We start from the raw sequence: 18056 nt of genomic DNA, 5'->3' as shown, positions 1-18056 counted from the left end.
CTCACGGTGCATGTGAAGTGGACTATTGGATGATTTTACATAGTTTGACTTTACATAATTGGTCCCTGTTGTTTTCCAGCGCTCGTGCTTAAAAGGGCTTCTTTATGGTTATTTATTACTTTTTAATGTGTAATGAAGGTCTTCTTCATTGCTTGGCTAGATTAACATACATGAGTAATCATGACATTTGTGTAAAAGATGACAGTCATAGAAGAAGTCTGACGTGTTTTTATTGGTTATTTGTCTTCAGGTTTTTCTTGTTGGCAGTCCTTCAGTGAGTGCTGGTTAATGTCTGCCTAGGTGGGAAATATTACTTTAATATTTACCTGATGTGCATATAGGTAGGAGGGCCAAATTATATCCTAACTGAGTATTCTGGTGACAAGATTGTGTCTCACGTACATTTTCTCCCTGCAGAAAATCCCTGCAGTTTTTAGTTTGGTTTAGCACGTAACCCCAGATGAGGTTATGGTCGAGGGCCAGTTAGCAACAGCGCACTGACATCAGAGGCTGCTGGAACCATGTCCCACCACTGGGCTGCATCGCTTTATTAGGTGTTATGGTTTGGCATTGTTAATGTTGGTGAATAAACACATGGTCGGTTTACAGCTCATCTCTGCCTCAAGCCTCCTGTTTTAGCCCCCTAACATGCTTACAATTAGCGATGCTCTTCTTGGCTGTCTTTTAGCATCTCTGTGATCATTTTGTTCCTACTTGTCAACATTTTGGTGTCATTTTGCACTTTTTCCCCTCGTTTTTTTTAATCATCTGAAATAGATCCGCCTCAAGGCATGTCCTGATATCCTGACATCCACGACTCATGCCACATCTAAGGTTGTGTGTGGTCATAAAATACACAGTGTGTGGATGTTGAAAGTCCCCATAGCTCATGCAAATCGGTGTTAACCAGTCCATTCACTGATACCACACATAAGAATGGGTACAAACAACACAACTAGTGCCTTATTTTCTCAGTGTTCCTCAAAGGTGTAGTTTGTGTATTTTATATCTACATATTATTTTTTCTAATATTTACTTTAGTTATCTGAAACAATAATTAAAAACCATTCAATTACTCTCCTTACTTTTTCTTGTCTTTTCACAGTTCCTATCAGTCTCTTTCTCTTCGTACCAGCTGGGTGTGGCCAATCCCTCTAACACCATACACTATGTGTGAGAAAGCAAAAGACGTATTATGCAATATATCACAACTTATACAGTCATTTCAACCTGCTTCACACTAAAGCATAGTAATTTAAAAGGTATTTAAACAATTATTTTATTAACATAGACATGAGCATAGTTCCCATACTGGCAAACTGCCCTGCAAATCAGTGACAGGCTAACCTCAAGCACTGATGTCCTCTAGTGGCAGTGATTAAAAACTACGTTCCAGTACAATAATTAAAGACTGATGTGTGGCTGACTGTGAAGCAGACAGAAAAATGCATCCTTATCAGAGTGTTTCTGTCTGACTTTGTGTGTATTTCTGATCATTTGGTGTAAAAATACCACCCCTGGACAGACCGAGGGTTTCCCTAACACAATACCCTCATTTCTTCCATAGCGTCTCATCATCATGTTGAGATGCATGTATCTGCTCATTGGATTGGTTCATACCCACAGCTCAAAATATAAAAAGGAAAACTATTTGTGGCTTTTGTGCTGGTGGTAACCAGACATAGAAGTTGAATGAACAAGTCAAGACTCAAATCTGTTTCTGATGGGAAAACAGAAAAGTGTGGAAGTCCACGTCTGCCACTGAAAAGAGAAAAGAAACTGGCACAATAATGAAACACCTCTTAAAATGATTGTTTATTGTTTGTTTGTTAATTTTATTTCAATCATGTAAACAATATTCAGAAGTTCATTTAGCAAAGAAAAGAAAAAATCTATACAAAATAAAGAAACATACATTTTTCAATTGGCTTCACCTGTTCTGATTCAGTTACATATGGAAAAGGAGTTTATGTTTAAGTTTTCATAATCAGCACTTTGTGCTGTGTTATAAGGAAATCTCTAAATTATTCTTTAAAATGATGACATTATGATGACATTGTGAATAAGAAACACTTTGTGTTATATTAACATACACATCTTTATAATGACTTTTTTAAAAAACTGCCAGGGCTTCGATATTATTATGTTTGCACTGGAAGGTGTCTGGATAATGGCTGCACACAAGCGTCACAGGTTCCTTCTCACACAGCAGCTCTGTTTCCCAGCTTGCATGCCAAAGTGTACGTGGGCAAGATACGCAAACCTAGAGCTGCTCCCAGCGCATTCATGAGAGTGTGAATGTGTGTGAATGTTCGACAGAATCCGCTCAGGCACAGAAAAAGTCACTGAGGTTGGTGGTGTAAAGTTCAGAATAACTATATTAGAACCAATCCATTTACCACTGCACCATCCACCAGTCCAATAAAAAAAAAAAAACACTTGTTATTCAAGATTTTATATTTATGAGGTGGGTTTTTCATAATCATGATTAACTATATCATATATCAGAAACTATTTATTAATATGATGAGACTGTTACTTATAACTCATGACACACCATCCATCCATCCATTTTCATCCGCTTTGTCCGGGGCCGGGTCGCGGGGGCAGCAGCCTAAGCAAAGAGGCCCAGACCTCCCTCTCCCCAGCCACCTCCTCCAGCTTATCCGGGGGAACACCAAGGCGTTCCCAGGCCAGCCGAGAGATATAATCTCTCCAGCGTGTCCTGGGTCTGCCCCGGGGCCTCCTCCCGGTGGGACATGCCTGGAACACCTCACCCAGGAGGCGCCCAGGGGGCATCCTTGTCAGATGCCCGAACCACCTCAGCTGGCTCCTTTCGATGTGGAGCAGCAGCTGCTCTACTCTGAGCCCCTCCCGGATGGCCGAACTTCTCACCCTATCTCTAAGGGAGAGGCCAGCCACCCTTCGGAGGAAGCTCATTTCTGCCGCTTGTATCCGCGATCTCGTTCTTTCGGTCACTACCCACAGCTCGTGGCCATAGGTGAGGGTAGGGACGTAGATCGACCGGTAAATTGAGAGCTTCGCTTTTACACTCAGCTCCCTCTTCACCACGACGGACCGGTGCAGCGTCCGCATTACTGCAGCCGCAGCCCCAATCCGTCTGTCGATCTCCGGCTCCCTTCTCCCATCACTCGCGAACAAGACCCCGAGATACTTGAACTCCTCCACTTGGGGCAGGAACTCATCCCCGACCCGGAGTGGGCACTCCACCCTTTTCCGGCTGAGAACCATGGCCTCAGATTTGGAGGTGCTGATCCTCATTCCCGCTGCTTCACACTCGGCTGCGAACCGCTCCAGTGCGAGCTGGAGGCTCATGACACACATTTTTCCATATAATAAGACAATGGGCCATAATTAGGTGAAGCTGGCTTCCGTTAAAGTGTTTTTATTGATTTTGATGGGAGTTTGGGTGATGGGTGTGTAGCAGTGACTTCTACAGTCATTGACGTGTACAGATGTCACCTGATCAGGCTTCCAGCACAGGACTCGGTTTCCCAGGTTACGTTGCTTCTTGTGTGTCCGCCATATTGCCTTCGCCTAAACGCGCTGGCTGGATCGTCTCTTACAACTGAAAATGTAAGTATGGAAAAATGATGTTCCCAGCTGGGATCCCTGCTTCGCTCCTGTGTGGGAAGTTGTGGTTAAAAAGCTCCAGGCGTCAGTTTGTGGTTGTTTCACGCTGTTTTCTGGAGGCTGGACAGCCGCACAGCTCAGCTCAGGACAGCGGTGCTCGGCTCTTGTCTGTTGTTGTTTTCCCCTCTGTCACAGCCACAAATTACATTCGTGACTCCGTCCCGAGTATTTTATTGAATAACTCGTCGTGTAATTGTGTGTGCTATTTAAATGGAAACGAGATGAGTGTCCGCCACGATCGTGCGGTCTTTGTCACGGTCTGTGTTCAGCTCCTTTCTGGCGTTAGCGCTGCGAGGAGCAGCTAGCCTCTTCGGTAGCCCGTGGTTAGCAGCCGAGCACCGTGGGTTCATTGAAATCTGTGCTCGAGGTCTGCCCGTGAACAACAGTTGATAAGCTAACACTAATAACTTGGTGGAAAATTAATATCAGAGTCGACTCAGCTGCCTGTGCGTTTGAGAAAACCCGTTTACACGCTAACAGCCGTAGAGACCGTGTCTAATTTGAATGTGTGCTGCACACAGGGTTTTGTTTATGGACACAGATTAATGATTGCGGTACAAACACGTCATGGTAATGTACTGGTCAACGCAGCCCCCGTTTTACGTCCCATTGTACTGTGTTTATTGATATTTTATTCTTCATATGTGGAAAGGTTGTGTAGCTTGCCTTTCAAACCGCTCGTTGTGTTTTATGTGAACCACCCCCATTTTCACCTCTTTAGTGCTGGGTATCGCAATGCATTTTGGGTAGTCTTTGCCATGTTGTTATTCGGGCAAAACCAAAACAAAGACAGAGGCCAACAGGTAATAAGGAGCAAAGCTGCAAACACCCAAATGATACGCAGCAGACAAGACAGAGAAATAAGGCCAAGCAGGGAGGCACAGAAGTCTAACTTGAAACTTATTAAGGTCTCCATTATCTGCAGCAGCTATTCTTTACATTACGAGAGTACACTGTAAGACAGACACACATATATACAGTATAACATTCTGACTAGACAAACCTCTCAGACCCACAACAGAACAGCCCCATATAACACAAATAACACTGGTTTCTTGTATTATCTGTACATAGACGAACTGTTATTAGGAGTGATCCGTATGCCCAGGTTACACAACCCTGTGTGTCGTGAGCACCAAACACATCAGCTCAGTTAAGAATTAGAAATTATTTTCCATTTTTCAGTGGAGTACCACCTAATCTGCGTGGAGTCGTTATAGCGACCCCGTGATGTCATTTGTTTGCGTGAAATGTGAAATGCCTGCTGTTTGGCGTGTGACTTTTCGTCAGACACCACAGTGTTGTTTTTTGTGTGTCCTTTTCCCTTGTTGTCCACTTTCGGCTTGGATTATCGCGAAGGAGTCGTGACTCATCGAGCGACTCTATTGACCAGCCCATTGATGGCAGTCTGTTGACGACACAATTTCAGATAGCTTGGCCAAATAAGTACTAAAAAAGTATCTGGTAACAGGTTCTAACACCCAATGGAAAAGCCTAAAAACCGAGTTGAGTTGAGCCAAGCCGATTACTGGGGTATTAGTACCTGTGTGGATACCAGTGAGAAGTATACAAGGGCTTCTGTGTGTCCGAGGTGTCATGATGGTACCCACTCATAATCATTTCATAGATGGGTTTCCTTTAAGGATCACACTGAAGCGTCTAAATGTGGGTGGGCGGTATAAACGGTATACGGTAGAAACAATATGAATTTGGCCAACAGTTGAGATTTTGGCTCTACCGCGATAGCGCATGTTGATGTTGTCATCAAGCTGCACCTGTTTTGGTCGAAAGCGTTGCAGCGGCTGCAAACAATATCATGTGGAAATTATGCCGGGCGACAGTCATAGTGATATCTTTGACTGCCTCACACACTTCTGAGGATTTTCAAAAGTTCTTTACTGAAAAAATTGACAATATCAGAGCACATATCCCGCTCCCATCCCACGACCCTTCTGAACCACCTGCATGTTCATTCTCTCCAAATTTAAACCAGTTTCATTATCCCATCTTTCTGATATAATAATGCCAACTACGTGAAACCAACTACGTGCCCCTTGGATGTGTTACCTACGCCATTTCTCAGAGATGTGCTGAAGACAGTCGGCCCTAACATCCTCGCTATTGTAAATGGCAGTATCTCAAATGGAACTGTTCCTCATTCGTTTAAACAAGCTGTTGTCCAGCCGTTTCTAAAAAAACCTGGTTTGGACCCGTCAGTTCTTGGCAATTTTAGACCAATCTCTAAGCTGCTATTTTTGTCTAAGGTTTTCGACAACTTCAGTAACCCTACAAACGTCGCTGCTGTTTAGTTTTCTGTCCTCATTTATGTTGGAAGTGATAGCAGAGCTGTACGTTTTAATTTTCTCAGCTAGCGAGCTAACTTCCTGCTAACTTCTAACTCCGTTGAATTTAATAAATTGTGTTTTCCTGGATGTTAAACTTAATTGTTACACCTGGTAAAGCAGCAACGCTGATAATTTTATTACAGATGAAAGAATTTAGACAGTTTGTAACTCTCAGTGATGCCGCAGTGTTTGTTTGACTTTGGGACCTGAAAAGGACGGAGTTTTGGACCCAGATTACTCCGCGAGGCTCCTGATTACGGCAGCCGTAATACTCCGACAATCCATCAAGCGGTGCGGCTTCGTAGCAACCAAAGTCGTACTAAAACATTTTGACAGATTTCTGTGGCACATAAAATCGGTTCGAGGTCAGTAAGCACAACCAGAATTCATACATAAGGTGCACCGGATTATAAGGCACACTGTCGATTTTTAAAAAATTAAAGGATTTTAAGTGCGCCTTATAGTGCGGAATATACAGTATACAGAAGAAAAGAATATATCGTGAGATATATTGTTACCGTACATGCTTCAAATTATACCGCGATATGGATTTTAGGCCATATCGCCCAGCCCTACGTCTAAATAAAACAAGACCATAAAGCTTCCTAACAACCCTATTACATCTAAAGAGTTACATTTGTTAAAATGATAACATGACAATGAAATACTGTTGAAGGCGATGTTTCCAACTGCTATCCAAGAAATGCATTTTACTGGTGCAGTGACTTTAGCTGCTTCAGTCTGCAAAGTATAAAAACCTCTTAGTCCTTTCCATGAATGGAGACTATAAAGAGAGCGCGAGAGAGACGAGTCCCTCCAAGAGTCCTGAATTAAAGTCTGAGAGAAGTCAGCACCCACAAGTTTAAAACAATATTTTAATCTGCATGTCTGCCTGTCAGCGACACCTGAATATTCCCAATGAGGCACAATAAAGGATATTCCTATTCTGTTCTGAGCTTAGATGGGGATTTTATAAAATAGACACTGTAAACACATTGTTTTCTAATTCTATATAAACTTACTGGCAGCTTAATTTACTATGAAAGGTATAAGTAAATAACTATAATAGAAAAAAAGTACAGAGTAAGACCGTGGATCAGTGTGATGTCTCTGACAGTGCTGTGTTTCATCCAGTCGGACAAACTGGGTGAGAAGCTGGACTGTGTCAGATGCCAGCGCTAACACTAATGTCAGTGCGTTTATGGTAAAAAGTTTTGCTGCTGCTCATGAGGAATGAAGGGTTTGTGCGTCCGTGTTGACTTCTGCATTAATCGCAGCGCTGATGTGCTAAAGCAAGCTTTGAAGGAAACAAATCGTGGCTTCCTGTGCGCTGTGAATCCAGCACGGTGAACAGAGGTCAGCGGGCAGTGAGACCTTTTGGTCTTCTGCTCTCTGATTGGCTGACTTCCAGTCCCATTCCCTTTCCGCCCAACCCCCCCCACCCCCCACCAACCCGACTCCCTGTCCACCAGTTTTTTGTCTTTCTTTCTGGTTGTTCTCCTTTTTGGATTTTTGGTTCATTGCTGAACTTTTATTTTACTCATTGACATTACAGGTTACATGTTTATGTGTGACAATAGAAAGTGTGCTGTGCTTACCATTAACTTGGAGTGAATAACTCGTTATCATTGATTTGCAGAAGAGTCTCCATTTTTCCTTTCTGTTTTTCAGAGTTTCAGTGATGACTCAAACAGTTCAGACCAATGGGGTCCAACCCCTCAGCAAGACTTGGGAGCTGAGTCTGTACGAGCTACAGAGGACTCCACAGGTAATCACTAACACCACCTCATCATCAGTCAGCCTGTGGCACGGCTGTGTTTGTGATTGTTAGGCCTGGTTCGTCTTGGTGCTAACCTCAGTCTGTGTGTTTGCTTCTGCCACAGGAGGCTATCACAGATGGCCTGGAAATAGCGGTGTCACCCAGGTCCTTGCACAGTGAACTTATGTGTCCTATCTGTCTGGACATGCTGAAGAACACGATGACTACCAAAGAATGTTTGCATCGCTTCTGTGCTGATTGCATCATCACAGCTTTGAGATCTGGGTGAGTGCACGGGAACACCTGACTAGAGCAGGGCGATATGGCCAAAAATATTTATCACGATATATATTTGAAAATTTGCGATAACGATATAACTGACGATATAATTGATGCGAGACAAAATACAACTCCACAACATTACTAGCACAAAAAGACAACCTTCCATTTATTTTCACTTAAACAAGAAGCTGGTTTTTATGTACATTAAAGCTTTATAAAAATGTAACAGTGCAAATGCAAATTCCTTGCTGAAAGTTTAACCCAAAGGCATTTCCAGTAGAAATGGGCTGACATATCCTGAGCATAACCATGTATAATATCCACTGAAGTTAAAAAGAGGTGCTTTGCAACATTAAACTGCAGTGTGCAGTACGTATTTTTCGGACCATAAGGTGCACGGGATTATAAGGCACATTAAGCGAAACAAAGCAGTCAGATAAATCAAACTTTATTAAACTCATTCTTCTTGCTTCCTCCACTTCTGTACCATTGATTCATTAATGTTGAATTCTCTGCAGCTGCTCTATTCCCATGTTGTTGCAGTATATTAATGACTAACCTCGTATTGTGGATGGATTATCTCAGTTGTTCTCCTGACTGAAGTTTGGTCCGTTTACAGCATCCTGCCATGCGATTGCATTTGTCTCTAACCATGAGGAACCTTCACGTGTTAGTGTTCGTCCTCCAGCTTCACTGTTTATGTTATGCTAACATAGCTGTGTCGCTAGCGATCACGTAGCACATCATTATATACCAGCTAGCCCAACTTCAGTAACCCTACAAACGTCACTGCTGTTTAGTTTCCTGTCTTCATTTATGTTGGAAGTGATAGCAGAGCTGTACGTTTGATTTTTTTCAGAAATCTCTCAGTCAGAACATGCTATATCATGCTTAGGTAACTAGCGAAACTAGCGAGCTAACTTCCGCTAGCTTCCTGCTAACTTCTAACTCCGTTAAATGTAATAACTTTTGTTTTCATGGATGCCTGGAAGTTAAACTTTATAGTTACACCTGGTAAAGCAGCAATGCTGATCGTTTTATTAAAGATGAAAGAATTTAGACAGTTTTTAACTCTAAGTGATGCTGCAGTGTTGTTTGACCTGAAGTATACAGAGTTTAGGACCCAGATTACTCCCAGATTTAAGAGCATCTTAGTCCGACAAATACGACGGCCGCTTGCATGTTCTGCAAAAAAATGTGCTTTGTCGTGTATCTGACGGACAAACACCAAACCAGTTCCACATCACTGAAGTTGCACCATTTTTACAAACCAATTCTGGTTCATCTGTTTCACTCAACAATCGGCCATGTGCGTATGAAAACAAAGGCACTGCGCATGCGCGTTTCACTCATATTCTATCGCGATATTTCATTTTCCTATCGTTGCCTAACATTATACCGGTATTACCGTGAACGGTATAATATGGCCCAGCCCTACACCTGAGTAATATGACCGTCACAGCTGGACAGAGAGGGCGGCAGTTAGGGCTGCACGATTAATCGTTAGAAAATCGCGATCTCGATTCATACTTGTGTGCGATCTCATTTCCAAATGACAACGATTTTAAAAAAAAGAAAGAAAAAAAAAAATACGCCGATTGTACCGCATTTTGATCCGGGACGTAATCTGCATGAAAACAAGCGCTCACTCTTCCTGCTCAACAAATGACAAGGGTGGAGCCTTATACCACGTGATACAGAAGCTGTGCCGTGTGATGCTAAAATTAGCAGGGAAAACAACGGAGAGCACGTCAGGGATGACGAGAAAGTGACAGGAGAAAATCCGTCCCGGTCAACCACCCAAACACCAATAACGGGAACCTTATACAGCGCTTCCCTATACCCGTCGAACTCGCGCAGGCACAAAGAAACTACGGAGGCTATCACTTATCACCTGACCAAAGATATGGCTCCATCAACACTGTGCAAAACGAGGGATTTAGGAAAACGATCAACACCCTAGACAAACGCTACACAGTGCCGTCCCGCAACTATTTTTCTATTGTTGCACTACCTGCTCTGTACACGCAGCGTCGAGCAACGGTGGAGACGGAATTTCAAGCAGTACAACATTTTGTTGTTTTTATGTTTATTTATTGTTTTTATGTTCAGTCTCAACTGTTACGAAGTTGGTGTGCAGTTAATAAGTGCAATAAATATTTATACTGGAAAAGAGAATTGTGAGAGAATCATGATCTCAATTCTAAACCAAAAAATCGTGATTCTCATTTTATGCAAAATCGTGCAGCACTAGCGGCAGTGAAGTCACGGAGCATCTGTGCAGGCTGTCGGGAAGCCTGTGTAGCCTTCCATGATTGGTATTGGCTGAAGCGAGCTTTATTCAAAGGCCAGAGTTAACGGCCAAATTTAGCCCAGGAAATTAGTTTTAACTTTTTATCAATGAGTTGCTCTTTCCAAATCCACTCTCTCTTTTAATGGCACTAAAACATGGCTAATAAAACACATTGCACCTACCCCACAGGATATTAGCATAGTAATAATACAGCAGTGAGACTGGTTCAAAAAGCCAAAGCTTCTCACCTGAAGGTTGATGTGTGAGAGTGACCATCTTACAGTCACAGCACCTGCTTCCACTCACACTTACAGATATAGGCATTAGGCATGCAGATGCACAGTAACAGTCCGAGCATCGTCTCATGCTGATGGGCTAGCACGGCCTCAGTGTGGTATGAATTTTCCTTGTTTTTGATATGCTGTTTTCACATACTGTCACTTCGTCTGTTGTTGTTCAGGCTTTCACAGGTCATGAGTTTTGCTTTCATAACACCGATACAGACGTTAGAAAACAACTGAGATGTTGTGCATGATTACCTGTTGTTCATGTGGAAGTGGCACTGATGCCGTTTGCTGTCTCCGCAGTAATAAAGAGTGTCCTACCTGTCGTAAGAAGCTGGTGTCCAAGAGATCGCTGCGTCCAGACCCCAATTTTGATGCTCTGATTAGTAAGTGATGTCAGGAAAGTTGTGCTTTACATCCACATGTTGATGGTTTCTTATGCCTGCAGGAAGAACATTTTGTGTCATTTTCACATTACTGTGGAAGAAGAAACATGGCAGCATTTGAATAATGAAAGCAGCAACAAAGATCAATCCATAAATAAGTGAATAGATTCATCAATACACCTTTGATTCCTGTGACACGACGCCAGCAAGTGTTCAGTTACACAGCGATGTTGCTCCAGAGGTTTAAATAGTGCCAAGTGCTTATTTAAAAGTGCAACAGATGTAGGGAGGAACGAGACTTTCTGCTGCTTTGTTTTCTTTGCTCTGTACCGTCTCCCTGAGAGTAACGGCTCGTACTGCAGAAAAGATATGGGATGGATCATTAACAGTTTTATGATCCTGATGAATCTTTTTCATATCTTTACTGGAGAGACTGGTTCTCTTTGTAGTCTTCGAGCTAATTTCTCACAGAAAAACCCAACACAGCCTTTCCATTTAAAAAAAGGTATCCACATAGATGCCTGAGTATTCATATGAGCTAACCTGCTGTGTCGTACACCCATCAATCCCCACTGAGTCATGTGCACATCCTAAGGTCAAAAATCATTTCTTTAGTTTTCTCAGTTTTAAAAATCAGATGATGATGATTACAGCACAGTATGAAATCACTACAATCAACAATTCTCCAAAATCACTATTTGGTTCATACTCAAGTTTTCTGTAGAGAAACATAATACAAAATAAATGTTTTTTAAACACAGCCTTCATTAATTTATTGTAATTGGATCATTATGTAAAAACAAATTGTTATATACGTGTACTTTCAGACCTGTAAGACACAGTCTGAAAACATGTGTGTGTATATATTATACATAGTTATTTCCTGTTTATTTACGTGTGGACATGGTGCGTGAAGTCTTTTGTGGCATTTTTCTACTTTCAGGTAAGATTTACCCGAGCCGTGACGAGTACGAAGCCCACCAGGAAAGAGTTTTGGCCCGCATCAGCAAACACAACAACCAGCAAGCCTTATCCCACAGCATAGAAGAAGGGCTGAAGATACAGGCTATGACCAGGTAAAGGACGTGTACAAATGCTCCAAATACTCACATTAAACTCAGTCCATTTCAATGAATGCGAGTTACCTCTGTGTCAGACTACAGCGTGGTAAGAGACACACAGTGGAGAACGGCAGTGGAGCTGAGGATAATGGAGACTCTTCCCACTGTAGCAACGCTTCCGTCCACAGCAACCAGGTATGATGTGGTATACATGGATGCTTTCTGTGTACCGCTTAAGCCTCTTTTCCACGTGTACCTGTTTGATTCAACTGGACTCGATTTTAGGATTTTCCATTAGGTGTTATTACCTGGTACAAGCTACACGCAGAACTTTCAGGCCGTGTTGCTGTAACAACCTCACCCACATTGACTCAGCTGTAATGGAAAACAACCTAAGCCGAGTGTAGTTGATTAGGATTAGGTTGATTTGGGGTGGCTGTTACTCAGGAGGTAGAGCAGGTCACCTACTGATCGGAAGGTTGGTGGTTCGATCCCTGCCTCCTCCAGTCTGCATGTCATGTATCCTTGGGCAAGATACTAACCCCAAGTTGCTCTCCGACGCATCAATCGGCGTGTGAATGTGTGTGAATGTAGTTAGAAAGCATATAGAGAAAGTGCTTGTGAGAATGGGTGTGATTGGGTGAATGTGGCATGTTGTGTAGAGCGCTTTGAGTACTCCGGGAGAGCAGAAGAGCGCTCTATAAGAATCAGTCCATTTACCAATAGGTACTACTGGAACAGAGGCATTGGCGTCTTTGTCTTCCTTTTCTTTATTTTTCATGTAGAGCATGACTAGGGCCGGGTATCATCACTGACTTCTATCATCGAATCACAAAGTCCCCATTGATTCAGTGTTTACTCAGTCGGAAATATTATAATTCTGATCATTTACATCTCCTTACATTTATGTCTGTGTATAAAAACAAAGCTGACACTGTGAGACTTCATCAGAGCATCACAGCAGATGTCTTTGTGTCAAAGTAACTGAGGATCAAACACAGAAAAACGTGAAGAGATTTTCCTGTCCTGGCTTTTTACAGCAGATAATAGAGCTGCACAATTAATCGTTAGAAAATCGCGATCTCGATTCATACTTATGTGCGATCTCATTTCCAAATGACAACGATTTTTAAAAAAAAAAAAAAAAAGACGCCGATTGTACTGCAGTTTGATCCGGGACGTAATCTGCATGAAAACAAGCGCTCACTCTTCCTGCTCAACAAATGACAAGGGCGGAGCCTTATACCACGTGATACAGAAGCTGTGCCGTGTGATGCTAAAATTAGCAGGGAAAAAACAACGGAGAGCACGTCAGGGATGACGAGAAAGTGACAGGAGAAAATCCGTCCCGGTCAACCACCCAAACACCAATAACGGGAACCTTATACAGCGCTTCCCTATACCCGTCGACCTCCCGCAGGCACAAAGACATTACGGAGGCTATTGGGGTTTTTGGGGGATGTTGCTAACTCCGGGTCCGATAACAGGCACCACACCCGCAGTAGATGCGCTCGGTGTGAGGTCTCGCAGCAAGCTATCAAATACGGCGCATTTCTCGGCTTTAAAAAAAACCCGTCGCCAGGTGTTTCATCAGATTCGAGGTGTTACCTCCTTTGACAGTATCAGCTTAAAGCACTTGTTGCAGGCTGCTGAGTTTGCATCTTTTGTTGTGAAGTACAGCCAGACTTTGACCGCTTCGCTTTGGGCATTTTTAATCTGTAGCTCTGCTCAAAAGAACGTACGTACCTGGGCCCGCCTACTATCCTCGGAAACGTAAAATGATTGGCTAGAATCCAAAGTGTATGACATCTCAGGGGAAAAAAAGGCACCGGCATAATGGCACCGGATACCGGTACCCATCCCTACTGGTACCAGGAGCTGTTATCTAATGGGAAACCCTGAAAAGCGTGGCGAGTCGATCCGAGTACTAATGGCAAAGAGACGAACACACGAGTGTGAGGACCACAGTGATTTTTAGGATGGGTGATCTCTCTTCATCTTTAACTGTGGTTCTGTAGGAGGCCGGGCCGAGCATCAAGCGCACCAAGACAAGCGACGACAGCGGTTTGGACATGGATAACGCTGCAGAGAACGGGGGCGGGGACTCGGTGATTGATGGTGGTGCCAGTGAAATAGAGCTGGTCTTTAGGCCACACCCCACCCTGATGGAGAAGGATGACGGTCACAACAGGTAGTCAGACATTGCTGCTGACACATCCATTTCAATATAATACACACCCTACGTTAGCTCTGAAAATCCAGTTCCTGCACATATTCACACGAGTGCTTTTGTGTCTGCACAGTGTGGAGTTTGTCCCTCGCTACATAAAGACATCCGGTAACGCCACAGTGGATCACCTGTCTAAATACCTGGCTGTGCGACTGGCTCTGGAGGAGCTGAGGAGAAACGCTGAAGCCAGTCCTGTTAATGTGGAGGCAGCTTCAGAGAAACAGTACACCATCTACATACCTACAGCTGGAAACCAGTTCACTGTGAGCACCCACACAGACACACTCAGCTTTACTAAACATATAGCTATCCTGTCTTTTTCACTGTGATCCACACAGACGTGGACTGAAGGCTGTTGTCCCACAGACTTCTGTAAGACCGGAAGACTTTTTGCACCCACAGTATGATAATCTGGTGGCCATTAGTTTTAATTTTTCCAACCCATGTTTTTCTTACAGTGTTAGGGGCTGGCACAAAAATAAAACAAGTTATATAGTATAGCATTATTATTAGTATACCAAGGTTTAGCTTTGTGGTTTTATTTTTAAAGTGTAAGAATTCATGTTGGCTGTAGTCAACGAGGCACCACACTAGGGGGCGCTAACCACTTATTCCCTTTTTTTAATCCTTGAGGAAATGATGTAAAACACTGGCACTTGGCACATTTGATGTAGACGTACGATGTTGTAAAGGGATGTGCACAAAGGTGTGACAGCAGGTTTAGCTTTTCTATGTGCAAAAACAGTTCACAGTAACAACAACAGATTCAATGGCTACATTCAAAATACTGTGTGATTCAGTGTGTTTGGGAAATGACGTGTTGAACTCTGTCCACAGGTGCTGAATGGTTCCTTCTCCCTGGAACTGGTCAGTGAAAAGTACTGGAAGGTCAACAAACCCATGGAGCTCTACTTTGCCCCTACTAAAGAACACAAGTAGACGGCCAGGAAAACACACACACACGTGCGCACACACACACACACACACACACTCAGAGGAAAATCAAATGCATGGACATGGATACCTGTGCGGCACACAGAAACAAGAGCAGAAGTGTATTTCTGAAGGAGATGACAGGGTTGACTAAAACCCTCAAAAGGACTCTTGTACATAGAAGAAACCCCTTGTTTTATATTATCTGTATCCGTGTTGTTTCTATCTTAGTATGATGTAGCAGATCAGAACAGCAGCCGACAGACTGGGCTGCTGACAGTAACTGTGGATTCTCTCCAAACAAATCCAGGGTCCATCTATAGCGTGAAGTTAAAAGCACATGGTATACTGTCTTCATCTGGATGGCCTTTAGGCCGGGACTCGTGGGTCTGTTTGACTTTGGAAACCGCCCTGCATCACATGGGTGACATGTGGCTGGGTTTAGGGCCTTAAAAACCAGGACCAGCTCTGTCCAAACAGTGTAGGAGCACACGATCACTCCCAGTGACCTCCAGGATATCAGAATGATGCGCTTTGTTAAAATGCCTGTGAACAGTTTGCCATGCATTAGTGGGCCATGTACGATGCATCTGACATGCATGGAAGTAAATAAAAGCCACAATGTGAATATGTGTTGCATTGAAATGTGTTTCTGTTAGAACACTCTTCTATATATAATTATGGCGGCACGGTGGTGCAGTGGTTAGGTCCTGAGTTCGACTCCACTGTCCAGCCTTGCTGTGTTTTGTTTGTGTGGTTCTCTCCCAGTACTCCCAGAACATCACAGTTGGTTAGGGTAACTGGTGATTGTGAATGGCCCACAGGTTTGAATGGTCGCTCGCCCTGAGACAGGCCTGTCCGGGGCGTGCCCCGCCTCTCGCCCTGTGGTAGCTGGGATACGCTCCAGCATCCCTGCAGTCCTGATAAGCGGAAGAGAATCTTGCCACGTGTGACTGTTAGTTTACGTGAAAATGGAAACAAACCAACAGATTTGGTCGTCTTGTCACGGTCACAAAGTTGACGTGTACAGCTGGTTTATGAACCCTGATTTGAGTTGGAGAATCTCAGTTGCCCTGATCTGTAGGAACAAACTGTCTTCTAATATCTGTGGCTGCTCTCTATCGCTCATCCTTTTATAAATGTCTTTTGTAACAGTATGTGTGATCGGAGGCTTGGACAGTTTGACCTTTACAGTATTTATCCTGTTTGCTGAGGGTGGCTGTCCATCACAGGGAGGTTAACTCGTTGCTCTCACAGACACATCCTGGAGAAATCTTTGATACAGTTTGTTTCATTTTCCACCCAGCAGTCAGGTTCCTGAGTGTTTGGAAGAGAAACTCCACGGAAAGGGTGATTCCTGAGTGAGTGCGAGTCTAAACGTGTACCGTAAATGTTGTGACTTTGTCAATTTGTGTTCAGACTGGTTGCCAGTTGGTACATTTCAACAAACCACAAACATGTGCAGAGTTTGAGCTGTGCTAACGTGAGCTCATGCTCGGTTGCATGGACACTACTTGTGAGTGATTACTGAAATGTGTTGATGAGAATGTGAAGGGAATAAACTGTCAGTACAGCCTGTGTCATGTCATAAACTTGTTTTCACTGATGGTGGGAAAAGGAAGTGTTCAGACACAGAACATGGAAATGACTTGGTTTCATACAAATATCATGTTTGATATCCTGTAACGTGTTTTCCGTCTGTCTTTAAAACCTGCAGCTGTTAAACAAATGGTATAGCACAATGCCATGTTTCTGATTAATGTATAGTATGGGTTATATTAGAGGAGTTGGAGAATCTGTTAATTTAAATAAATGGAAGTGCTCTGCTCACTGCAAGTCAAAATGTTATTAGAGAAACGTCTAAATTATGGATAAAAGTCGGTGAAGCAAAGTTTATAAAGTTTAGAACGACTCATTTGTTTCCTAAACCTTGAAACTAAAAAACAGCAAACATTCTTTCTTTGGATGCAGCTCGTCTCAGGTGACGATTTGCTGCTATTCTTTCATTCGAGTCGATAACCAGAGAACGATCTTTCTGCACAGTAAGTATAACTTGGGTTCTGGAGAGTGTAGATGACACTTTACTCATTTCTGCCGTTCTAGAGAAAAAGGTAGTTAAGCAAAATGTAGCAGCTGAAGGAAAAGTAGAAACTAGCTGTTGCAACTAACCTCAGTGCTTGAGCAGATACCGTTTCGTTTTACTGACCTATACATTATTCTGAATAAAAATAGTTTGAGCAGAAATCAACATTGGACTTTTGAAAGTCACAGAGGAGCGTGACTTTCAACTTTAGCAAAGAAAATGGTCCCATTTCACAAAATACACTCACCATGAGAGAGAACCCTACGAGTCACAGCGTTACTCATGTTTCGTTTAGGACGAGTGCATCTGATCAGCAGTGTGTGGAGCTTGTATACTGCATCCTTCTGTTTGGTCAATAAAGCTGAATCTGAGTTCAACATGGAGCACACGGTGCTGTTTCTGCTCTGTAATCATGTTTGACATCCTTTCAGTTCAGTGGAGTCCAGTGTTACATGACCTCGGCATAGAGCTGAATACATCAGTGCAACTTCACATCAAAGGTATTTTTAATGAATTGGATTCAGTTGTCATATTAAAGTTTTTCCCCTGAACATTGGCTGATTCTATCATTTGTTCTGCTACTTTGTAAATAAAAAATATCAATAATTATAGTCATTTGTTAGAAACATCGCTCAAAATACCAGAATGTTAAACAAAATTAGCTTATGTTTCATTTAATGATGCATTTAGTTTTGGCACATGTGGCTCTCTATAGACTCCACTGGTTTCTTGCAGTAGTTTTATAT

General features: G+C 42.9%; 1 protein-coding gene across 1 annotated transcript; it reads left to right on the top strand.

The window, feature by feature from the left end:
- Window positions 1-3504: 3504 nt before the first annotated feature.
- rnf2 (ring finger protein 2) lies at window positions 3505-17861 on the top strand. Its single transcript, XM_026150383.1, has 9 exons — window positions 3505-3597; window positions 7671-7767; window positions 7883-8043; window positions 10921-11003; window positions 11947-12079; window positions 12160-12259; window positions 14083-14255; window positions 14368-14557; window positions 15132-17861. The coding sequence occupies exons 2-9, from the start codon at window positions 7681-7683 to the stop codon at window positions 15231-15233; spliced, it is 1029 nt and encodes a 342-aa protein (XP_026006168.1). The 5' UTR covers window positions 3505-3597; window positions 7671-7680; the 3' UTR covers window positions 15234-17861.
- The last annotated feature ends 195 nt before the right edge of the window (window positions 17862-18056 follow it).

This window comes from Astatotilapia calliptera, chromosome 18 (genome assembly GCF_900246225.1).
Source record: "Astatotilapia calliptera chromosome 18, fAstCal1.2, whole genome shotgun sequence".
Classification (NCBI taxonomy): Eukaryota; Metazoa; Chordata; class Actinopteri; order Cichliformes; family Cichlidae; genus Astatotilapia; species Astatotilapia calliptera.
This window is presented reverse-complemented; position numbering and strand designations above follow the sequence as displayed.